The 19,177-nt window shown below is 42.1% G+C and overlaps 1 protein-coding gene across 1 annotated transcript in view; it reads right to left on the bottom strand.

The window, feature by feature from the left end:
- Nucleotides 1–12,025: 12,025 nt before the first annotated feature.
- The window catches only part of FYB (FYN binding protein), a 64,922-nt gene continuing 57,770 nt past the window's right edge, over nucleotides 12,026–19,177 (bottom strand). The window contains exons 16-18 of the mRNA XM_018554388.1: nucleotides 17,892–17,925; nucleotides 17,642–17,676; nucleotides 12,026–12,115 (exon numbers count right to left, since the gene is read on the bottom strand). Of these exons, the coding sequence (XP_018409890.1) occupies nucleotides 12,093–12,115; nucleotides 17,642–17,676; nucleotides 17,892–17,925 (92 nt within the window). The 3' untranslated portion in view covers nucleotides 12,026–12,092. The remainder of the gene's footprint in view (nucleotides 12,116–17,641; nucleotides 17,677–17,891; nucleotides 17,926–19,177) is intronic.

Genomic DNA, 19,177 nt, shown 5'->3' with positions numbered 1-19,177 from the left:
CCACTGTCAGAATACAATGCAAACCATGGAGGATTACTCCATCCACGCTCAGAAGCATTCGCGGAGGTATCTGTTATATTTTCTTCGTTCAGCCCTCAGGTTGAACAAAAAAGATATAACGGTGTATACCTAACCTGAAGTGACGTTAAACCCCCCCAAATGCTGCTGTAAAGACTTACCTTAGGTGATTCCTATTAATCCGAACATCTTCTTCGTTCCAGTAGTTTTCAGTAGTCCCTCCAGCACTGGTGCCGGTCTCTGATCCAGCACAGGCTGCTGTTTCTTCCTGTCCTTCCGTATCCCATGCAGTCTGTGTGGCGTGCATGCTCCCGGCTGCTTTCTTTTACTTCCACTGTGTCTCTCCTCTTCTTCCCGCCGGTGATATCGACTGCACATGCACCTGCACACACTTCCTCCTGCACAGCTGTCAGGAAGCTGGATTCTACAGCCAGGAGCGAGTGGCGCAGACACAATAGGTTTTTAGCTCTTTGACAACTTTTTTCCTTTTTTAAAATGTTTTTGCATACATCTACTGCTTGCTAGCAGTAGTTATATGAAAAAAAAAATAGAATTTAATGTCACTTTAAGTATAAACCACTTTATGTTTCCCAGATCATTTTTTTCTGTGTTTAGTTGTTGCTGGGCATAGTCACGTTTACATTATGCGTTTAGCTGTGTAAAACCAGGCTAAAAAAGACCTGGAACGCAGAAAATCCTAGTTTGGGAAAACACTTCTAGACAGAATGCACCTAGACGCTACTGGACGTCTAGGTGTGCATCAAAGCATAGAAAAGCATCACATGAGTTCAATTGCATTTAGAAATGAGCTCCAAACCCACCAGAACCTGTTCTTTTAAAATAGTTATGAATGTCCAAAACACTTTAACGTGACAATAAGATCCCAGGCATAGCCAATCTGTATTTCCACTTTTTTAGTCAAATCGGGATAACACCTATTTTATATTTGTTACATGTCCCCATTGACATCGCATAAGATTAAAAAAAAAAAAAAAAATGCTTCTTGCAGTTTAAATTGCTTTTACTTGGGTTAGGGTTTCTTGAAATTTCTACTTGGCTTCTACTTCTTTGTAATTTTAGTAGGGGTTGTGAAAGGTTTGCAACATGTTAATGAAGTTAACGAGAGAAACACAATCCTCAAATTTCAGTCTTCAGTCATTCACGGTTAAAGTGCTGAGAAAAACCTGTATTCATCCATGTTGCCTACTGGAACAAGACATCTAAAAAGGTACAAAATATTTAGGTTAAGTTTTAGAATAGAACATTTTTTTATTGTACAAGGCAATATGGAAAAAAGGGTGAGGTACAGATTAGGAAATCCTTAAACCATAGTTGATACTTTAGACTAGGTCTTTATCTCTTCTGAATCTCTTAAAGTCTCTCTTGGTATCTTCGAAGCAGACTGCGCTGGCTGGACTCTGCCTCCTTGGCAATTGAAGTTCAACTGGTACCTCAATCTTTATATTCCAAAGCAGGACAAAATGGAAAGGTTCCTGTGTATAGTTCCCACTCAACCAGTCACTCACCACATCTCCATATGTGGCGGACAGTTGCAGCTTGTTTCCTCTAGGCCCTACACTATTTACCCCAGCAACTACCATCGTCGGGTATACCTCACAGGTGGGGAGATCTTGTCATCCTTCCTTCCCTAGGCCTTAAGTCTGGGAGTAGAGACAGATCTGCTTATGGTGGTGTCATGGAAACCCAAACTCAGGAGTTTCAATAACGTTGACTGTTGAGGCCATATTAAAAAGTAAATGTATTTATTTTACATGCATTACATGGACAGCAAAACAGAGTATTGGAATCTGCATTGCTCTGTCTGGCTATGGTCCTAATACAATATATATATAGGGTCTGAGTTGGGTGGGAACCTGGCTATCTATGTCCTTTGAAGTGTAAATCTTTTTTCTGATGATACCTGCAGAGGAGACGAACACGAGTTGTTTACAATTCTTCTAAAACAATAGCTATTGTGCGCACGAACCAATCTCATTGTAAATAGTTTTGAAGAGGCATTCTTGGGTGGACATAAGATACATCCAGGATGTTAGGCAATACTTGATTGAACCAAATATGTTATAAATAAAATGGCTGTTCCAATTTCCCCCACAGTGCATTCTGGGACCACAGCCCATGAGCAGGGCCGGATTTCCCATAAGGCCAACCAAGGCCCGGCCTAGGGGCAGCAGGGAGTAAAGGGGCAGCAGGCAGCTTCCACTCGCTTAAGTTTTATTTTTAGGGCTTTTTGCCCACTTTTAATGATTCAAAAGTCAAAAAAATTCCACACTGGTTTTCCCTCACAGGGGTTTTCCCAACATATCATACACAGTACTGGCACGAAAACACAGATTAGGCTTGGCTTTTACCTTCAGCATCTGGCCGTTTGGACCCTCTGGTCCTCTAGCTTTGTCTGTTTTCTCAGACTAGTCACAACTGTTTCTCTCACAGTCACACAGGCTGGTCCTCACCACACCGGTGTATTGCCACACAGACTGGTTCAAGGGTGGGGCACTCCAGACCCCTACACAGAGACCTCCTTTGTCTCCCAGGTGGAACACTGAATATTAAACAGCATTCTCTTCATAAGGGCTGTGCACAGGTGCACAACCACTCGGTGCTGGTCACCACTAAGGTCCGGACCCAGGAATGGAGATTTCATCCCTCCCAATGCTCTTTGAAATCTCCCAGTTCCAGGAACCCAAGCCAAAACCGGATAACCTGGGAAGAACTGCAAAGCAGCTGAATGGAATGGCATGGGAGGGAAAAAGATGTAAGTATGAACTGCTGGTTGGACCACCATTAAAGTGAACCAGAATATTTCCCTGCATGGTCAAAGCACATGTTCACTGTAAAGCATTTCTAAACTCAAAAGCAAAAATATGATATATTGTAACGTACCAATTCCTACATGTGGTGGCTGCATTCGTTTCTTTTTAGCCTTTTTTCCTTTATTTTCCCCTGGTGATCCAGCCAGTAAGTTTGTTATTTTTTCAACTTCCTTTAACAAGCTGTCCAGCAAAATTGTCAGATTGAGGGTTGAGCCAAACCATTTAACACTGACAGGGGTGCATACAATGGTCACCTTTTTTAAGTTATGTAAAATCTTTATCCCAAAAGGAATTTTTTTTTACTGTAAGTAGAGTTCAGATTTCATTTGTTAGTCAAATCCATCTAAATCTTCTAATCCATCTAACACCACAGTCCCCACAAAGTGACAATACTGCTGTCTAGGGGTGGCTCCATTGCTCCTCCATAGAGTGGAGTCACCCTAAGACCGGAAGTGTATTACTGGCCGTATCATCACCAGGTAAAAATAAAGAGAAAAAAGCCTAAAAAAAAGAAAACTAATGCAGCTACCACATCTAAGGACTGGTAAACTGCAATATATTAAATGTTTTTGGGTTTAGATATACTTTAAGCATAATCATTCATTGTAATATTAATAATTTTTCTGGATTTTTAAAAAAATTGGAAGACAGACATAAAACGGCAAATTTAGAAGTTCAGTCACATCTATTTATTAATCATTCTCTATTCATACACATGAGCTGAAAACACCATAGCTACGGCAACACTTTGAAAGCAAAATGCCTATTTACAATAACCCTGATATAAACATATTGAGGGGGAATTAATTCAAACTGGAGCAGACAAAATCTGGAGCAGCTGTGCGTGGCAACCAATCAGCTTCTCCCTTTCATTTTGAAATCATAACTGAACAAACTGAAGAGAGAAACGTATTGGTTGCCATGGGCAACTGCTCCAGTTTTGATAAATTACCCCCGTTGTCTTACAATGCATGTTATTTTTTTCAATTATTAACAAACTAATGGCACATTTATTTTGTTCTTAGCATGTAAATAAAAAATGGCAATTTAGTATTACAGCTTATCTCAGGATTTAAAGATAAAAGAATTCCAATACATACATCGATAGTTCACAATGTAAAAGAAAGGCAGTGAGAGCAAACATTTTCCACAGATAGTAGAAGAAGGCAGTGGAATAACTCCTGGGGCCACATACAGTAAAACAGTTAAAGCTGAAGTGTACACAAAGCTAAATGTTAGATATTTATCTTCATACAGTAAATTGTGTGCTTTATCTTTAATCTGCAAGGCCGGTTTTATCAGCTCTTGTCCTCTATTCACATGCGTTGCCTGTCATTATCTTACAGCTCTTGGCCATTTTATTCAGTAGCAACCTGAAACCAGGCCTAGATTTATACTTTCTGCCTCTTAAAGCAAAAGTATCAACACAACGTAAACACCATTTTTTAATCCTGCATTGGAACAAATGCATGCAGCACTTGGTCACATTCAGATCCGTGCTGTGGTTGTGCAAAGAACATTGTTATTTCTCTTTATGCTGACTGTAGCTGAGGCCCAATTTCTTGGTGTTACTATGGGGGATCACATTTACTAATTGTGTCACATTATTGGGTCACATTTACTAATGTCCTCCTGTGACCCAAAGTCAGCATATAGTGGGCTACTGCCCGCTATATGCTGATAGCACAAAGCCATGCAGCCAGGAAAGATCCCAATTAGGGATGCGCCGATACTGGTATCGGTATCGGTGCCAATATCGAGTATTTGGGTGAGTACTCCTACTCGCCCAAATGCTTCAATACAGGAGATTTCCTCTTACCGGCAGTGCCGCGAGGGTAATGACTGGCCGCCCGGCTTCTTGATTGGCTAGGAAGCCGGTGCTCCATGCTGTTTGGCTGGCTCAATGCTGAATGGCCAGGAAGCCGACTTCAACATCGAGCCAGCCAAACAGCATGGAGCTGGCTTCCCAGCTAATCAGGAAGCCGGGCGGTGGGTAATGACCCACCTTCCTGATTGTCCGGGAAGTCGGATTGATGCTGATTGGCCGGGAAGCTAGCTTCCCGGCCAATCAGTCACAGAGCAAAGTCACAGAGCAAAGACAGCCCAACCCTCAGTAGGATAGCTGCTTTCCTACTGAAAGTTGGGCTCTCTTTGCTCGGCACCTGGAATTTCAGAGGTGGGGGATTTTCACACAGGCTCGGAGCAGTGACAGCTCTCTACAATGACTACATTAATCTAGATAGTAAAAATGTTCTACATGGTGAAAAAATTTATATAAATTGCCCTGCCCACTAACATATTTCTAATTATGTCCAGCATTCAGACAGCCCTGGCATACAGCATACCCAGGTTCCTGACCTTTGATACAGTTATGTTGTACACATTGGTCCAGGACCCACCCCCAGCCTGCTTATTGGACAATAAGGGAACAGGAGCACACTGATGTGCTCCCTCCTGTAAACAAGCTCACAGTTTTAGACTGACTGCAATGAAGTCTCTGAATCACTTTGTATATATGTATCATATGTATCTAAAGATGAATGACTATATTTTCCCTTGAGGTGCCATTTTTATTTAAAATGGTCACAGAGCAGAACTCCATTCAATTAAAAAAAACTTTACTTGTATGCACCCATACCTCTATCACGTAAAAATTCTAAAATGTACATGTTATTTCTCTTCTATGACGTGTCATAACGTGTCATAACTGAATAGATCTGAATCAGGAACAAAAACCTCCTCTGATTCAGAGGGATTCCTCCCTAAAGTTCTCCTGTTGATGTAGCTATGTTGATTTTGAAATGTAGAAGACTATTGCAAGCGATCATCTATCATGTTATAACATTCTAACAACACAAATCAGTAAAGTAGCCTACAAGCTACAATGTGCACAAGGATGTGCTGAGAAGAAATGGCTCTATAACACCACATGGTGGTCAAACTTGTTATTAAAATTCTATTTTACACGTTTATTTATTAATATGCTGTATATTATCAACTCCTTACCTTGGATGGGAAATTTAGTTTAAAAGAGAACTATAGCCAAAACATTTTTTTGGCTATAGTTCTCTTTTGGGTCACAGGAGTACATTTACTAATGTATTACTGTGACCCAAGTCAGCATATAGGGGGCTACTGCCCACTATATGCTGACAGTGCAGAGCTGTGCTGCAGCCGGGGAAGATCCCAACAATATTGTATTGGATCCACCCCTTTGCCTGATTGACAGCTCTGCCTCTCTAGAGCCAGCTGTGCCCGCCCCTCCCTTATCTGTCCCTACAGTAAGCACGGAAGAAGCTAAGAGCTGAGCGATCAGAGGTTTGTGATTGCTCAGCTATACATTTTGCTCTCCCAATAGTCCTCCTTTAAGGACACTCCAAAGAACACTAATCCATCACAAAAATAATAATATACTTCACTGTATTGTCTAGAAGCTGTCTTTACACAAAGCAAAAAGCTGATTATTCTAAAATAAAGAACACCATCCTGTATGTAATGTATCTATAACCACTCCACTTGCCCTGTGCTTACAATTGTACAAGCAGCACAATGATTATGTGTGGTCTGCAAATCACTTTGCACACCACAGAAATTCACTGAATGCCATGGGAGTGTCCTTAAAGCTTAACTCTGGGCACAGACACTTGTATTTAAATATATAATAACCACAATGGATAAAAAAAAAATCACTTACAGGTTTATTCACAAAAGGGTGAAGAGTTTGGAGAAGACAGGAGAAGGGAACAATTTAGGACAACATAGCTGAACTGGAAAACTTCTCCATATCAGATCACTTTCCAGATCAGCTATGTTGTCCTAGATTGTTCACTTCTGCCTTCTCCAAACTCTTTACCCTTTTGTGATTAACCCTATTAGTGTGCATCAAATGCCTTAACAAACCCAATTATCCCCTAAAAGTATCAGTGGCATCATCACTGTGTAGCTTGTACAGAGAGAGGAGCTGTGGGAGGCACCCAGCAGGCCCCGCCCACTACAGGCTGCCTGCAGAAAACTACAGAACGGTCGGAGACAAGACCAGTCACCCTGCACATGGAGAGAGCCGCAGTGACAGGTCTTTGTTACAGGACATCTCTACACAGGCAAAGTTCCACAGTGGCTTACTGCACAGATCTGGAAGAAATACACAAAGTACCCCAATATTCAAGTAAGAATACACATGACTCTCCACTTACACAATATTTGCTCATCCAAGAGTTCAACGTTAAGCAAAATGTTCACAGGTCCAGGTTATAGACAGTCTGGGAAGCATTACCCTTCTCAGGTAGATTTGCCGGCAGGTGGCTTTCCCCTAACTGTAATTTGGCAAGCCTGTATGACTTTATCCATATACAGATAAGTGCTACAACCCTGATTGTGAGATATTACTAGAAAAATATGACACAACAAGAACATAAAACATACATGTCAAAAACTTGTTTGGCCTTGCATGAAAACACAGTGACCCCTTCCCTTGCTGAACCTATACAACAGTTACCCTGTATGCTGAGCTGGATACTTTTAATGTGGCATCAAACCATTTGGATTTTTTTGTTTTTGTTTGCCACAAGTATTTTTCCTTTATAGAAAGTACATGCCGCAGATAACATCAAATTTTTTTTGCAAAGTAAGGTGTGAAAACACAAGTGCACATAGAAGTGATCATATTTACAACAATATTATAAACGGTGTGGCAATCCTTTCCATGCCGCGCAAGAGCCTATAGAGAGGGTGATGTATGAAGTTGCAGGAAGGTGTCAACGTAGGCTCAGTCATTATCATAGATGCAATCTGTAAAAAAAGAGTAATAAAAACTTATAACTGCATTTGTCTGCCACCCACTAACCATACTGTCTGATGATGATTCTGTTATAATCCTCAGCGTTAGTGATAGTGAAAAGCAATAAAGAAATGTCACAAGCCTACCTGAAATAAACAATTCTCCACGATCACATGACCAAATGCCAGTGCAATGATCATGTGGTTGCAGGTAAAGGGCTTGAATCCTGAGTTCTACCTGAACACTGATACCTCCTTTGGCAGAGACCATGTGACTGACATAGCTAGCAGTAATTAGTAACCTTCAACCAGATTGGTTCTGTAGTATTGAAAATGTTTAGCCGCTCATCTAAGGTGCCCCCACTGTTGGAGGACTAAGGAATGTTGGGAACATACCCCAGCATTTAGACCCCTATGGTAAACTTAATCACTTTAAAGCTCAACTCTGGGCAATTTTTTTTTAAATAAAAAGGTCCCCCAGCAGCATCTGGAAGTAAAAAGTCAGCCCAGCAGCACTGAACCCAAAAGACTAGGACATACTGAGAATGCAAGGTATCATGGGACCACAGAGTGGGCAGAGAGCGCAGAGAGAGCATCAACATGGTGCCCTGCATTCATACTATATTGACGTGGAATGCAGCATTGAGGTTATCATGGCAGTGCAGATCTCTGGATAATTATAGATCTACCAAGAGAAGACTGAAGAGGGAGATGATCCAGTGTGTCATGTGATTAGCCTAAAGAATTCTGAAAAAGGTAACCCCCAAGTAATCTGTGGAGGTGCTCTCATTTTTGTCTGTGGGGATCCCCCGATTTATTTTTCTGCTTTTGGGCTCTAGTATTTGATGTGTACATCCAGTTGGAACTTTTGGCATTTTTGCACTACTGTTCAACATATACCATTTCAATACATAGTGCCATTTATCGAAACCTGATATAGGTCCCATCCAAGTATTAATATGTTTCTCTGAACACATTTTAAGATAGGTTAAAGCCCATATAGGAGCCACTTGTTATCTGAAACCCATACAGGAGCCATTGATGATCTGGAGCCCATATAGGAGCCATTGATAATCTGAAGCTCAAATAGGAGCCATTGGTGATCGAAAGCCCATGTAGGACCCATTGGTGATCTAAGGCCCATATATGAGCCATTGATGATCTGAACCCCATATTGGAACCATTGGTAATCTGAAGCCCATATAGGAGTCATTGGTGATCTAAGGCCCATATAGGAGACATTGGTGATCGAAGGCCCATATAGGAGCCATTGGTGATCTGAAGCCCATGTAGGAACCATTGGTGATCTGAAGCCCATATAGGACCCAATGGTGATCTAAGGCCCATATATGATCCATTGATGATCTGAAGCCCATATTGGAGTCATTGGTGATCTAAAGCCCATATAGGAGCCATTGGTGATCTGACGCTCATAAAGGAGCCATTGGTGATCTGAAGCCATTATATAAGACCCACTGGGGATCTAAGGCCCATATATGAGCCATTGGTGATCTGAAGCCCAAAATAAGAGCCATTGATGATCTGGAACCACCTGTATTACTCCTGCAGATATATCTGGGAGGCTAACATTTAAAGGACTACATGCTTGGTTCAATTACATTACCTCCTGTAATTTTTAATGAAGCAGATAGTTTGGCTCTTGGAAACACAGAACTTGTCTGGGACAAGTTCTATGTTAACTGGTACCATTGCCCATAGCAAGCAATCTGTTTCTATATTTCCTTTTTTTTCTACACAGCTTAGAAAATGACTGGCTGAACTTCACTTAAGGCCAAGTTGGTCTAAGACACTTTTAATAATGCCCCCCACTGAGTTATCCTCATCTGACTGCAAGATTCAGCTTTAAATCAATGGCATTAGACTGTGCCACAGTCTAATGGTATATGTGAAAAAAAACATATATACACATGATAATAGGCTGTATGGTGAGGATTGAGGTAATATATGGGAGGTTCTAAACTTAAATTTCTCTATTTATAACTGGTGTGTTTACCACAATGGACATATTTTATGTTTTCTTACTTGATTTTAAGATTCTTTGACTATAACAAAATTGATCTTTATACCTCATGTTGTTGGTAACTTAAAACTTACATCTCTTTTGTTCTCAATGTTTCTCTCCAGTCAGTATGGTGTAATGAAGATTGTCCAAGAACATGGCCAAACCAATCGTCCAATCTCCATGGTGCCATGAAGCCTGTGACAGGTTTTTTGAGTTACATGGCCGAAGGTGTGAATTGAGATTTTATAATGGCATTTTATGTGGGTGATCTTTTAAACACTACAGAACATGTCCATTTCTATGTGACTATTACTAGCTATACCATGACCTGGATAAATGAAATCTTGCACATCTTTTACATTTTCTCCTAAGAGAGTGCAGTGAGGCTGCTACTGATGGCTTTCTTTGAAAATGTTAGTAACTTGGCTGTATATGGTCTCTATACCCTGAGTCACTGACCCAAAACAAGTATGCAACTAGGGAAGTCAGAAGTTCTGATTTGCATACTTATCCTGAGTCAGGTGACTCAGAAAGCATTGAAGCCTTTGGATTAGAATGAGAACCAGGCAACTAGCATTTGCATAACAAGAGTGGCAATCTACATATTATGTCAGTACAGGGTTCCTCTAATACAGAATGGACAAGAAGAATTCTGCTGTTAAATATTCAGTGCATGGAAGTCATTCAGTGCCCCACAGAGGGGCAGGTAATAGTTGTTTTTTATTACAACAGATCATAATTGTGAATTACTTTGTAATCAATGAGGAAGCAAAGTGTCACCAGTACACCAAATGGTCTAGACCCTTGGTTCTCAACTGGTGGGTCGTAACCCAAAAGTGGGTCGCGACCCTGTGTTCAGTGGGTCCCCGTATGCCTTCCACTTTTCTAGGTGAGAGGCTCATCAGGCTCCCCCTAGTGCAGCAATGTCAGTTCTTGCTCCAAGCAGCCATTCAAAATATGCTGCCCAGTGCCAAGTGTCAGGTTGAGGTGGGGTGGGCTCCCAGGTCCATGTAGAGTTGCCTGTACCTGTGTGATGTAACATACTGGCTCTCGGCACCGCTACAGGGTGTGCAAGGGAGCTGTACAAGCACTGCACATATGGATGGAGCTCCATCACAGTACAGCAGCCCATGAGTGTGTATGTGTGAGATTGGGTATGTGGTTGTATGTTTTTGAGGGCCCATTCACACTAGTACAGTGCGTTAATCACACAGTCCCGTGCAATTAACGCACTGTACTTCGCAATCGCACCTACCACGCATTTTGGTGTGAGAAGTGCATTGCCATTCATTTGAATGGCACCCCAAATGCACCTCCCACCCACAGTTCTATCACCCGCATCGGAACGCGCAGTACCTCAATGCTGTGCGTTCCATTGCAGTGCAACTTGGGTCATGACTTAATGACGCAGGACAAATGTGGGTCCTGAGGTTACACAGGTTGAGAACCACTGGTCTAGAAGCCAATCTCTAGGTCCATGCACTGGGAGGGAGAGAGGTGGTGACATAACCACTCCTCATAACCACCAACACAGAAAACATCTTGGATTTCAGTGCCAACTGCAGTGGAGGCAGAAGCTGGCAGGGAGTGCTGGTAAAGTGACTATAACTGGGGCGTGGGGGGGAACAAACAAGCTGTAATTTAGTCCTGCATGGGCAAGGTGACATTGTCTCTGTAACCACTTGCCGTCCGCCCGTTGTAAAAAAACGGACGGACGGCACTGCTGCATTGGCGGGTAGCATTTTTTTTTGCTCGCGCACGCCCCCTAGCGGGCACGCACGGGAAGAAAAGAACCGACCAATGCAAACACCCGTTACCGGGTGTTAAACATATAGACTATTCAAGTAAGAATACACATGACTCTCCACTTACACAATATTTGCTCATCCAAGAGTTCAACGTTAAGCAAAATGTTCACAGGTCCAGGTTATAGACAGTCTGGGAAGCATTACCCTTCTCAGGTAGATTTGCCGGCAGGTGGCTTTCCCCTAACTGTAATTTGGCAAGCCTGTATGACTTTATCCATATACAGATAAGTGCTACAACCCTGATTGTGAGATATTACTAGAAAAATATGACACAACAAGAACATAAAACATACATGTCAAAAACTTGTTTGGCCTTGCATGAAAACACAGTGACCCCTTCCCTTGCTGAACCTATACAACAGTTACCCTGTATGCTGAGCTGGATACTTTTAATGTGGCATCAAACCATTTGGATTTTTTTGTTTTTGTTTGCCACAAGTATTTTTCCTTTATAGAAAGTACATGCCGCAGATAACATCAAATTTTTTTTGCAAAGTAAGGTGTGAAAACACAAGTGCACATAGAAGTGATCATATTTACAACAATATTATAAACGGTGTGGCAATCCTTTCCATGCCGCGCAAGAGCCTATAGAGAGGGTGATGTATGAAGTTGCAGGAAGGTGTCAACGTAGGCTCAGTCATTATCATAGATGCAATCTGTAAAAAAAGAGTAATAAAAACTTATAACTGCATTTGTCTGCCACCCACTAACCATACTGTCTGATGATGATTCTGTTATAATCCTCAGCGTTAGTGATAGTGAAAAGCAATAAAGAAATGTCACAAGCCTACCTGAAATAAACAATTCTCCACGATCACATGACCAAATGCCAGTGCAATGATCATGTGGTTGCAGGTAAAGGGCTTGAATCCTGAGTTCTACCTGAACACTGATACCTCCTTTGGCAGAGACCATGTGACTGACATAGCTAGCAGTAATTAGTAACCTTCAACCAGATTGGTTCTGTAGTATTGAAAATGTTTAGCCGCTCATCTAAGGTGCCCCCACTGTTGGAGGACTAAGGAATGTTGGGAACATACCCCAGCATTTAGACCCCTATGGTAAACTTAATCACTTTAAAGCTCAACTCTGGGCAATTTTTTTTTAAATAAAAAGGTCCCCCAGCAGCATCTGGAAGTAAAAAGTCAGCCCAGCAGCACTGAACCCAAAAGACTAGGACATACTGAGAATGCAAGGTATCATGGGACCACAGAGTGGGCAGAGAGCGCAGAGAGAGCATCAACATGGTGCCCTGCATTCATACTATATTGACGTGGAATGCAGCATTGAGGTTATCATGGCAGTGCAGATCTCTGGATAATTATAGATCTACCAAGAGAAGACTGAAGAGGGAGATGATCCAGTGTGTCATGTGATTAGCCTAAAGAATTCTGAAAAAGGTAACCCCCAAGTAATCTGTGGAGGTGCTCTCATTTTTGTCTGTGGGGATCCCCCGATTTATTTTTCTGCTTTTGGGCTCTAGTATTTGATGTGTACATCCAGTTGGAACTTTTGGCATTTTTGCACTACTGTTCAACATATACCATTTCAATACATAGTGCCATTTATCGAAACCTGATATAGGTCCCATCCAAGTATTAATATGTTTCTCTGAACACATTTTAAGATAGGTTAAAGCCCATATAGGAGCCACTTGTTATCTGAAACCCATACAGGAGCCATTGATGATCTGGAGCCCATATAGGAGCCATTGATAATCTGAAGCTCAAATAGGAGCCATTGGTGATCGAAAGCCCATGTAGGACCCATTGGTGATCTAAGGCCCATATATGAGCCATTGATGATCTGAACCCCATATTGGAACCATTGGTAATCTGAAGCCCATATAGGAGTCATTGGTGATCTAAGGCCCATATAGGAGACATTGGTGATCGAAGGCCCATATAGGAGCCATTGGTGATCTGAAGCCCATGTAGGAACCATTGGTGATCTGAAGCCCATATAGGACCCAATGGTGATCTAAGGCCCATATATGATCCATTGATGATCTGAAGCCCATATTGGAGTCATTGGTGATCTAAAGCCCATATAGGAGCCATTGGTGATCTGACGCTCATAAAGGAGCCATTGGTGATCTGAAGCCATTATATAAGACCCACTGGGGATCTAAGGCCCATATATGAGCCATTGGTGATCTGAAGCCCAAAATAAGAGCCATTGATGATCTGGAACCACCTGTATTACTCCTGCAGATATATCTGGGAGGCTAACATTTAAAGGACTACATGCTTGGTTCAATTACATTACCTCCTGTAATTTTTAATGAAGCAGATAGTTTGGCTCTTGGAAACACAGAACTTGTCTGGGACAAGTTCTATGTTAACTGGTACCATTGCCCATAGCAAGCAATCTGTTTCTATATTTCCTTTTTTTTCTACACAGCTTAGAAAATGACTGGCTGAACTTCACTTAAGGCCAAGTTGGTCTAAGACACTTTTAATAATGCCCCCCACTGAGTTATCCTCATCTGACTGCAAGATTCAGCTTTAAATCAATGGCATTAGACTGTGCCACAGTCTAATGGTATATGTGAAAAAAAACATATATACACATGATAATAGGCTGTATGGTGAGGATTGAGGTAATATATGGGAGGTTCTAAACTTAAATTTCTCTATTTATAACTGGTGTGTTTACCACAATGGACATATTTTATGTTTTCTTACTTGATTTTAAGATTCTTTGACTATAACAAAATTGATCTTTATACCTCATGTTGTTGGTAACTTAAAACTTACATCTCTTTTGTTCTCAATGTTTCTCTCCAGTCAGTATGGTGTAATGAAGATTGTCCAAGAACATGGCCAAACCAATCGTCCAATCTCCATGGTGCCATGAAGCCTGTGACAGGTTTTTTGAGTTACATGGCCGAAGGTGTGAATTGAGATTTTATAATGGCATTTTATGTGGGTGATCTTTTAAACACTACAGAACATGTCCATTTCTATGTGACTATTACTAGCTATACCATGACCTGGATAAATGAAATCTTGCACATCTTTTACATTTTCTCCTAAGAGAGTGCAGTGAGGCTGCTACTGATGGCTTTCTTTGAAAATGTTAGTAACTTGGCTGTATATGGTCTCTATACCCTGAGTCACTGACCCAAAACAAGTATGCAACTAGGGAAGTCAGAAGTTCTGATTTGCATACTTATCCTGAGTCAGGTGACTCAGAAAGCATTGAAGCCTTTGGATTAGAATGAGAACCAGGCAACTAGCATTTGCATAACAAGAGTGGCAATCTACATATTATGTCAGTACAGGGTTCCTCTAATACAGAATGGACAAGAAGAATTCTGCTGTTAAATATTCAGTGCATGGAAGTCATTCAGTGCCCCACAGAGGGGCAGGTAATAGTTGTTTTTTATTACAACAGATCATAATTGTGAATTACTTTGTAATCAATGAGGAAGCAAAGTGTCACCAGTACACCAAATGGTCTAGACCCTTGGTTCTCAACTGGTGGGTCGTAACCCAAAAGTGGGTCGCGACCCTGTGTTCAGTGGGTCCCCGTATGCCTTCCACTTTTCTAGGTGAGAGGCTCATCAGGCTCCCCCTAGTGCAGCAATGTCAGTTCTTGCTCCAAGCAGCCATTCAAAATATGCTGCCCAGTGCCAAGTGTCAGGTTGAGGTGGGGTGGGCTCCCAGGTCCATGTAGAGTTGCCTGTACCTGTGTGATGTAACATACTGGCTCTCGGCACCGCTACAGGGTGTGCAAGGGAGCTGTACAAGCACTGCACATATGGATGGAGCTCCATCACAGTACAGCAGCCCATGAGTGTGTATGTGTGAGATTGGGTATGTGGTTGTATGTTTTTGAGGGCCCATTCACACTAGTACAGTGCGTTAATCACACAGTCCCGTGCAATTAACGCACTGTACTTCGCAATCGCACCTACCACGCATTTTGGTGTGAGAAGTGCATTGCCATTCATTTGAATGGCACCCCAAATGCACCTCCCACCCACAGTTCTATCACCCGCATCGGAACGCGCAGTACCTCAATGCTGTGCGTTCCATTGCAGTGCAACTTGGGTCATGACTTAATGACGCAGGACAAATGTGGGTCCTGAGGTTACACAGGTTGAGAACCACTGGTCTAGAAGCCAATCTCTAGGTCCATGCACTGGGAGGGAGAGAGGTGGTGACATAACCACTCCTCATAACCACCAACACAGAAAACATCTTGGATTTCAGTGCCAACTGCAGTGGAGGCAGAAGCTGGCAGGGAGTGCTGGTAAAGTGACTATAACTGGGGCGTGGGGGGGAACAAACAAGCTGTAATTTAGTCCTGCATGGGCAAGGTGACATTGTCTCTGTAACCACTTGCCGTCCGCCCGTTGTAAAAAAACGGACGGACGGCACTGCTGCATTGGCGGGTAGCATTTTTTTTTGCTCGCGCACGCCCCCTAGCGGGCACGCACGGGAAGAAAAGAACCGACCAATGCAAACACCCGTTACCGGGTGTTAAACATATAGACGATCGGCGGCTCCATAGCCCGCCGATCGTCTATATGTGCTTGTTTTTCGCCGCCGCCGGTTTTTTGCCCCCTTCCCCCCCTGACACCTCACCTGCAATCCCGAAATCCGCTGCCCCATCTGCGGCCCGGGACCGGCTCGGAGGGCGTCAGGAGGAAGAGGGAGAGAGATCAGCTCCTTGCTGTCTCCCTCCGGGCTGTGAATGCAGAAGTGATGTGTATTACATCACTTCCGCATTCACCTGTCAGTCATCTGGCTGCTATAGCCAGAGAAAAGAAGCTGATGAAGCAGATCTCTGCTTCATCAGCTTCTTTTGGGGTCCACAGGTGACATTAGGGGTCCTAGGGGTCCAACAATTGCCACAGGTGACATTAGGGGTCCTAGGGGTCCAACAATTGCGCTACACATGTTACATATCGCCGCGAACGTCGCAGTGAGAGCAATCATTTTAGGGCCATCAATCACTGATAACACTAAATTGATGAGCGCTAACAGCTTTTAAAGCGTCGCCTGTGGCCAATTTTGGGTATTATCGTTTCTTGAGGTTTCGCGCGCGCACGCAATTTTAAGGCTTGACATGTTTGGTGTCTTTTTACCCGACGTGACCCCATCTTTTATATTTTACCACAAAATTGGGTAATAATAAATGTTTTATCATTTAATATAGGGGAAACTGTTTTTTTTTTTTTAAATTTCGGTAATTTTTCCTTAATATAGTAAAAAAATAAAAACCCCAGTGGTGAATAAGTACCACCAAAAGAAAGCTCTATCTGTCCCCAAAAAAGGGTATAAAATTCAGCGTTGCATGACGGAATAAAGGTCAGTCAAAGTACCGCAGCGCTGAATACTGAAAAATGGCCTGGAGGGGGTTTAACACCGCGGATGTCAACATGTTAACCCCCTTCCTGTCTAGGCTGCTTTTCCGTATTCAGCGCTGAGGTACTTCGACATTTATTCCGTCGTGCAACGCTGTACCGAAATTAATTCTATATAATTTCTTTAGGGACAGATAGAGCTTCCTTTTGGTGGTGTTTAATCACCACTGGGGAGTTTTATTTTTTACTATATAAAGAAAAAAAGTACCTAAAAAAATAATAATTTTCTAATTGTCATTTACTCACCCCACAGTTCTCCTTTAACTTTATTGCTGTCATATGTGATAGCACATATACAGTGACAGGTCCTCTTTATGGAGACATATAGAGAGGCCAAGGGACTCCAAAGAAGCTGATTCTCTGGCTACAGCAGCTGGAGAAATGACAGCTTGAAACCGGAAGTGATGTAATACACATCACTTCAAGGTCCAGTGATCTGAGGGGAATCAGCTGCTGAAAGTGACCTGATCTCCCTCTGATCGAGGTACAGAGAGCAAACGCGAGGTACAGAGAGCAAACGTGCGGAGCCCGGGATAGCCACCCGCCCAATATCAAGAGTGAGCCACTCAGCTGTTTAATTACAGCAGCCATGGTTTTCTCAAAGTGTATACTCACTGCCTACTGCTGAATTCTGTATACAAAACGTGCTATGGCTTCTGGCTCCATTTACAGTATATATGTAATATACAGGTATATATATCGGTATGTACTCAATTATTACACATATGGTTATCTTCTTTTATGTTCTTTACCATACCAAAAACATCTGCAAAGATTATAAGGACATAAATATTGATAAACATACCTTCTCCAATATCGTCATAAATTTCTCCATCATCACTGCAAAAAAAAATTAATCAATTATGTAATATTAGTAATAGTACAAAGGTGAACAATAACAAGAGTATAAACCTTTCATTATTAGTATAATGTACACCAATATGTTTAAAGTGTATCTAATGTAAACCCAAAAGTAAAAATTTAATAAATTGCAGCTTCCCAATTCCTAGATGTATAAATAACAATGAAACAAATAACAATGAAAACATACTTACATAACAATGATGTTGCTCCGTAATACGTAACCATCTGCAAAACAATATAGTTTTATTATTTTTAACTATTGCAAAACAAATACATGAAAGGAGAACTACAGTATGGCCTACCACTAAACAAATACATAATGCAGCATCTAATATAAGTACATTACAGTTTTCTCTTAGTCCCCCTGTAATGTCCAACAAACTCTAATCCTGCTAGTGATAGTCCATCTTATGCAACTCTCTGTGATAGGGTGGCCACGATGCTGCACTGCTCATGAATTCAGAGCAGAGTTGCCACTTTCATGTAAGCTGTACCTGTTTGCACTACAGTGGGAAGAAAAAATGTTGCAGGTTAAGCCATATCAGCTTACCCTGCAAATGTTGCAATGTAGCCATATCAGCATTGTCACTGCTGATCCACAAGCCCACAGCTCGTCATACAATGCCCGACCACCTAGACCTGTCCACTGCTTAATGGATTGGCAGCACTGCCTATCCTGCTGAAAGTCTCCCACTGTGAGCTGCAGTGTCTGGGGGGTAGGGTGTGAGACACAAATAAAGAAACTGGGGCGTATTGTGGAACCTGGCCTTGGGGCGGCAGGGGGAGTAAATCCGGCCCTGATCACATAGTAACTAGACTTGGTACTTGTTTAGACCGTCATACAGGAGCTCTTACTTGAATTATAAATAGACTGATTTTTACCATGCATGTGTTGAATAAACAATGAATACAATTGCACGGGCTATTCTCCTGTACTGAAACTGCTCACTATGATTTCACTCACTCATTAGATGCTGCAGAAAGTCAGATAGAGCTCACCATATTTCCTGGCTGGAGGGCTTTCCTTCTCACCTGTCTGTCCCTGGCCTACCCCTTTTATGCAAAGGATTTTAGTTCCAGCATGTCCATTAAAGTGTATGCATAGCTAAAACATTTCTTTTCAGTTTAAACGCTTTGTCAGGTAACTTTTGCTGTGTTCCTTTGAGTAGATTTCCCTTCACATCCTGTACGTTAGACACAGCAGGAAGTGATAGGAAATCTATACAAACTGGGATGGATTCCCCTCTTAGACAGCTGTCAAAGGAGAAGAAATCTCTATTGGAAGATTTAACCTCACCTCTTGTAAAAGTTTGGATTTCCCCAACAATCATGTGTTGGTGACAATGGCCACTCAGACAAATAGGGTAAATCTACCTGGCGGGGGTATGAGACACACTGCAAAGGCAGTCAATGCGTTTTGGGGCAGTTAATGCAAAGGAATCCCCCTTCATCAGAGCTTGAAGATTCAACTGACTGT

This window comes from Nanorana parkeri, unplaced genomic scaffold, assembly GCF_000935625.1.
Source record: "Nanorana parkeri isolate BGI_ZX_2015 unplaced genomic scaffold, ASM93562v1 scaffold156, whole genome shotgun sequence".
In the NCBI taxonomy this organism is placed as follows: Eukaryota; Metazoa; Chordata; class Amphibia; order Anura; family Dicroglossidae; genus Nanorana; species Nanorana parkeri.
This window is presented reverse-complemented; position numbering and strand designations above follow the sequence as displayed.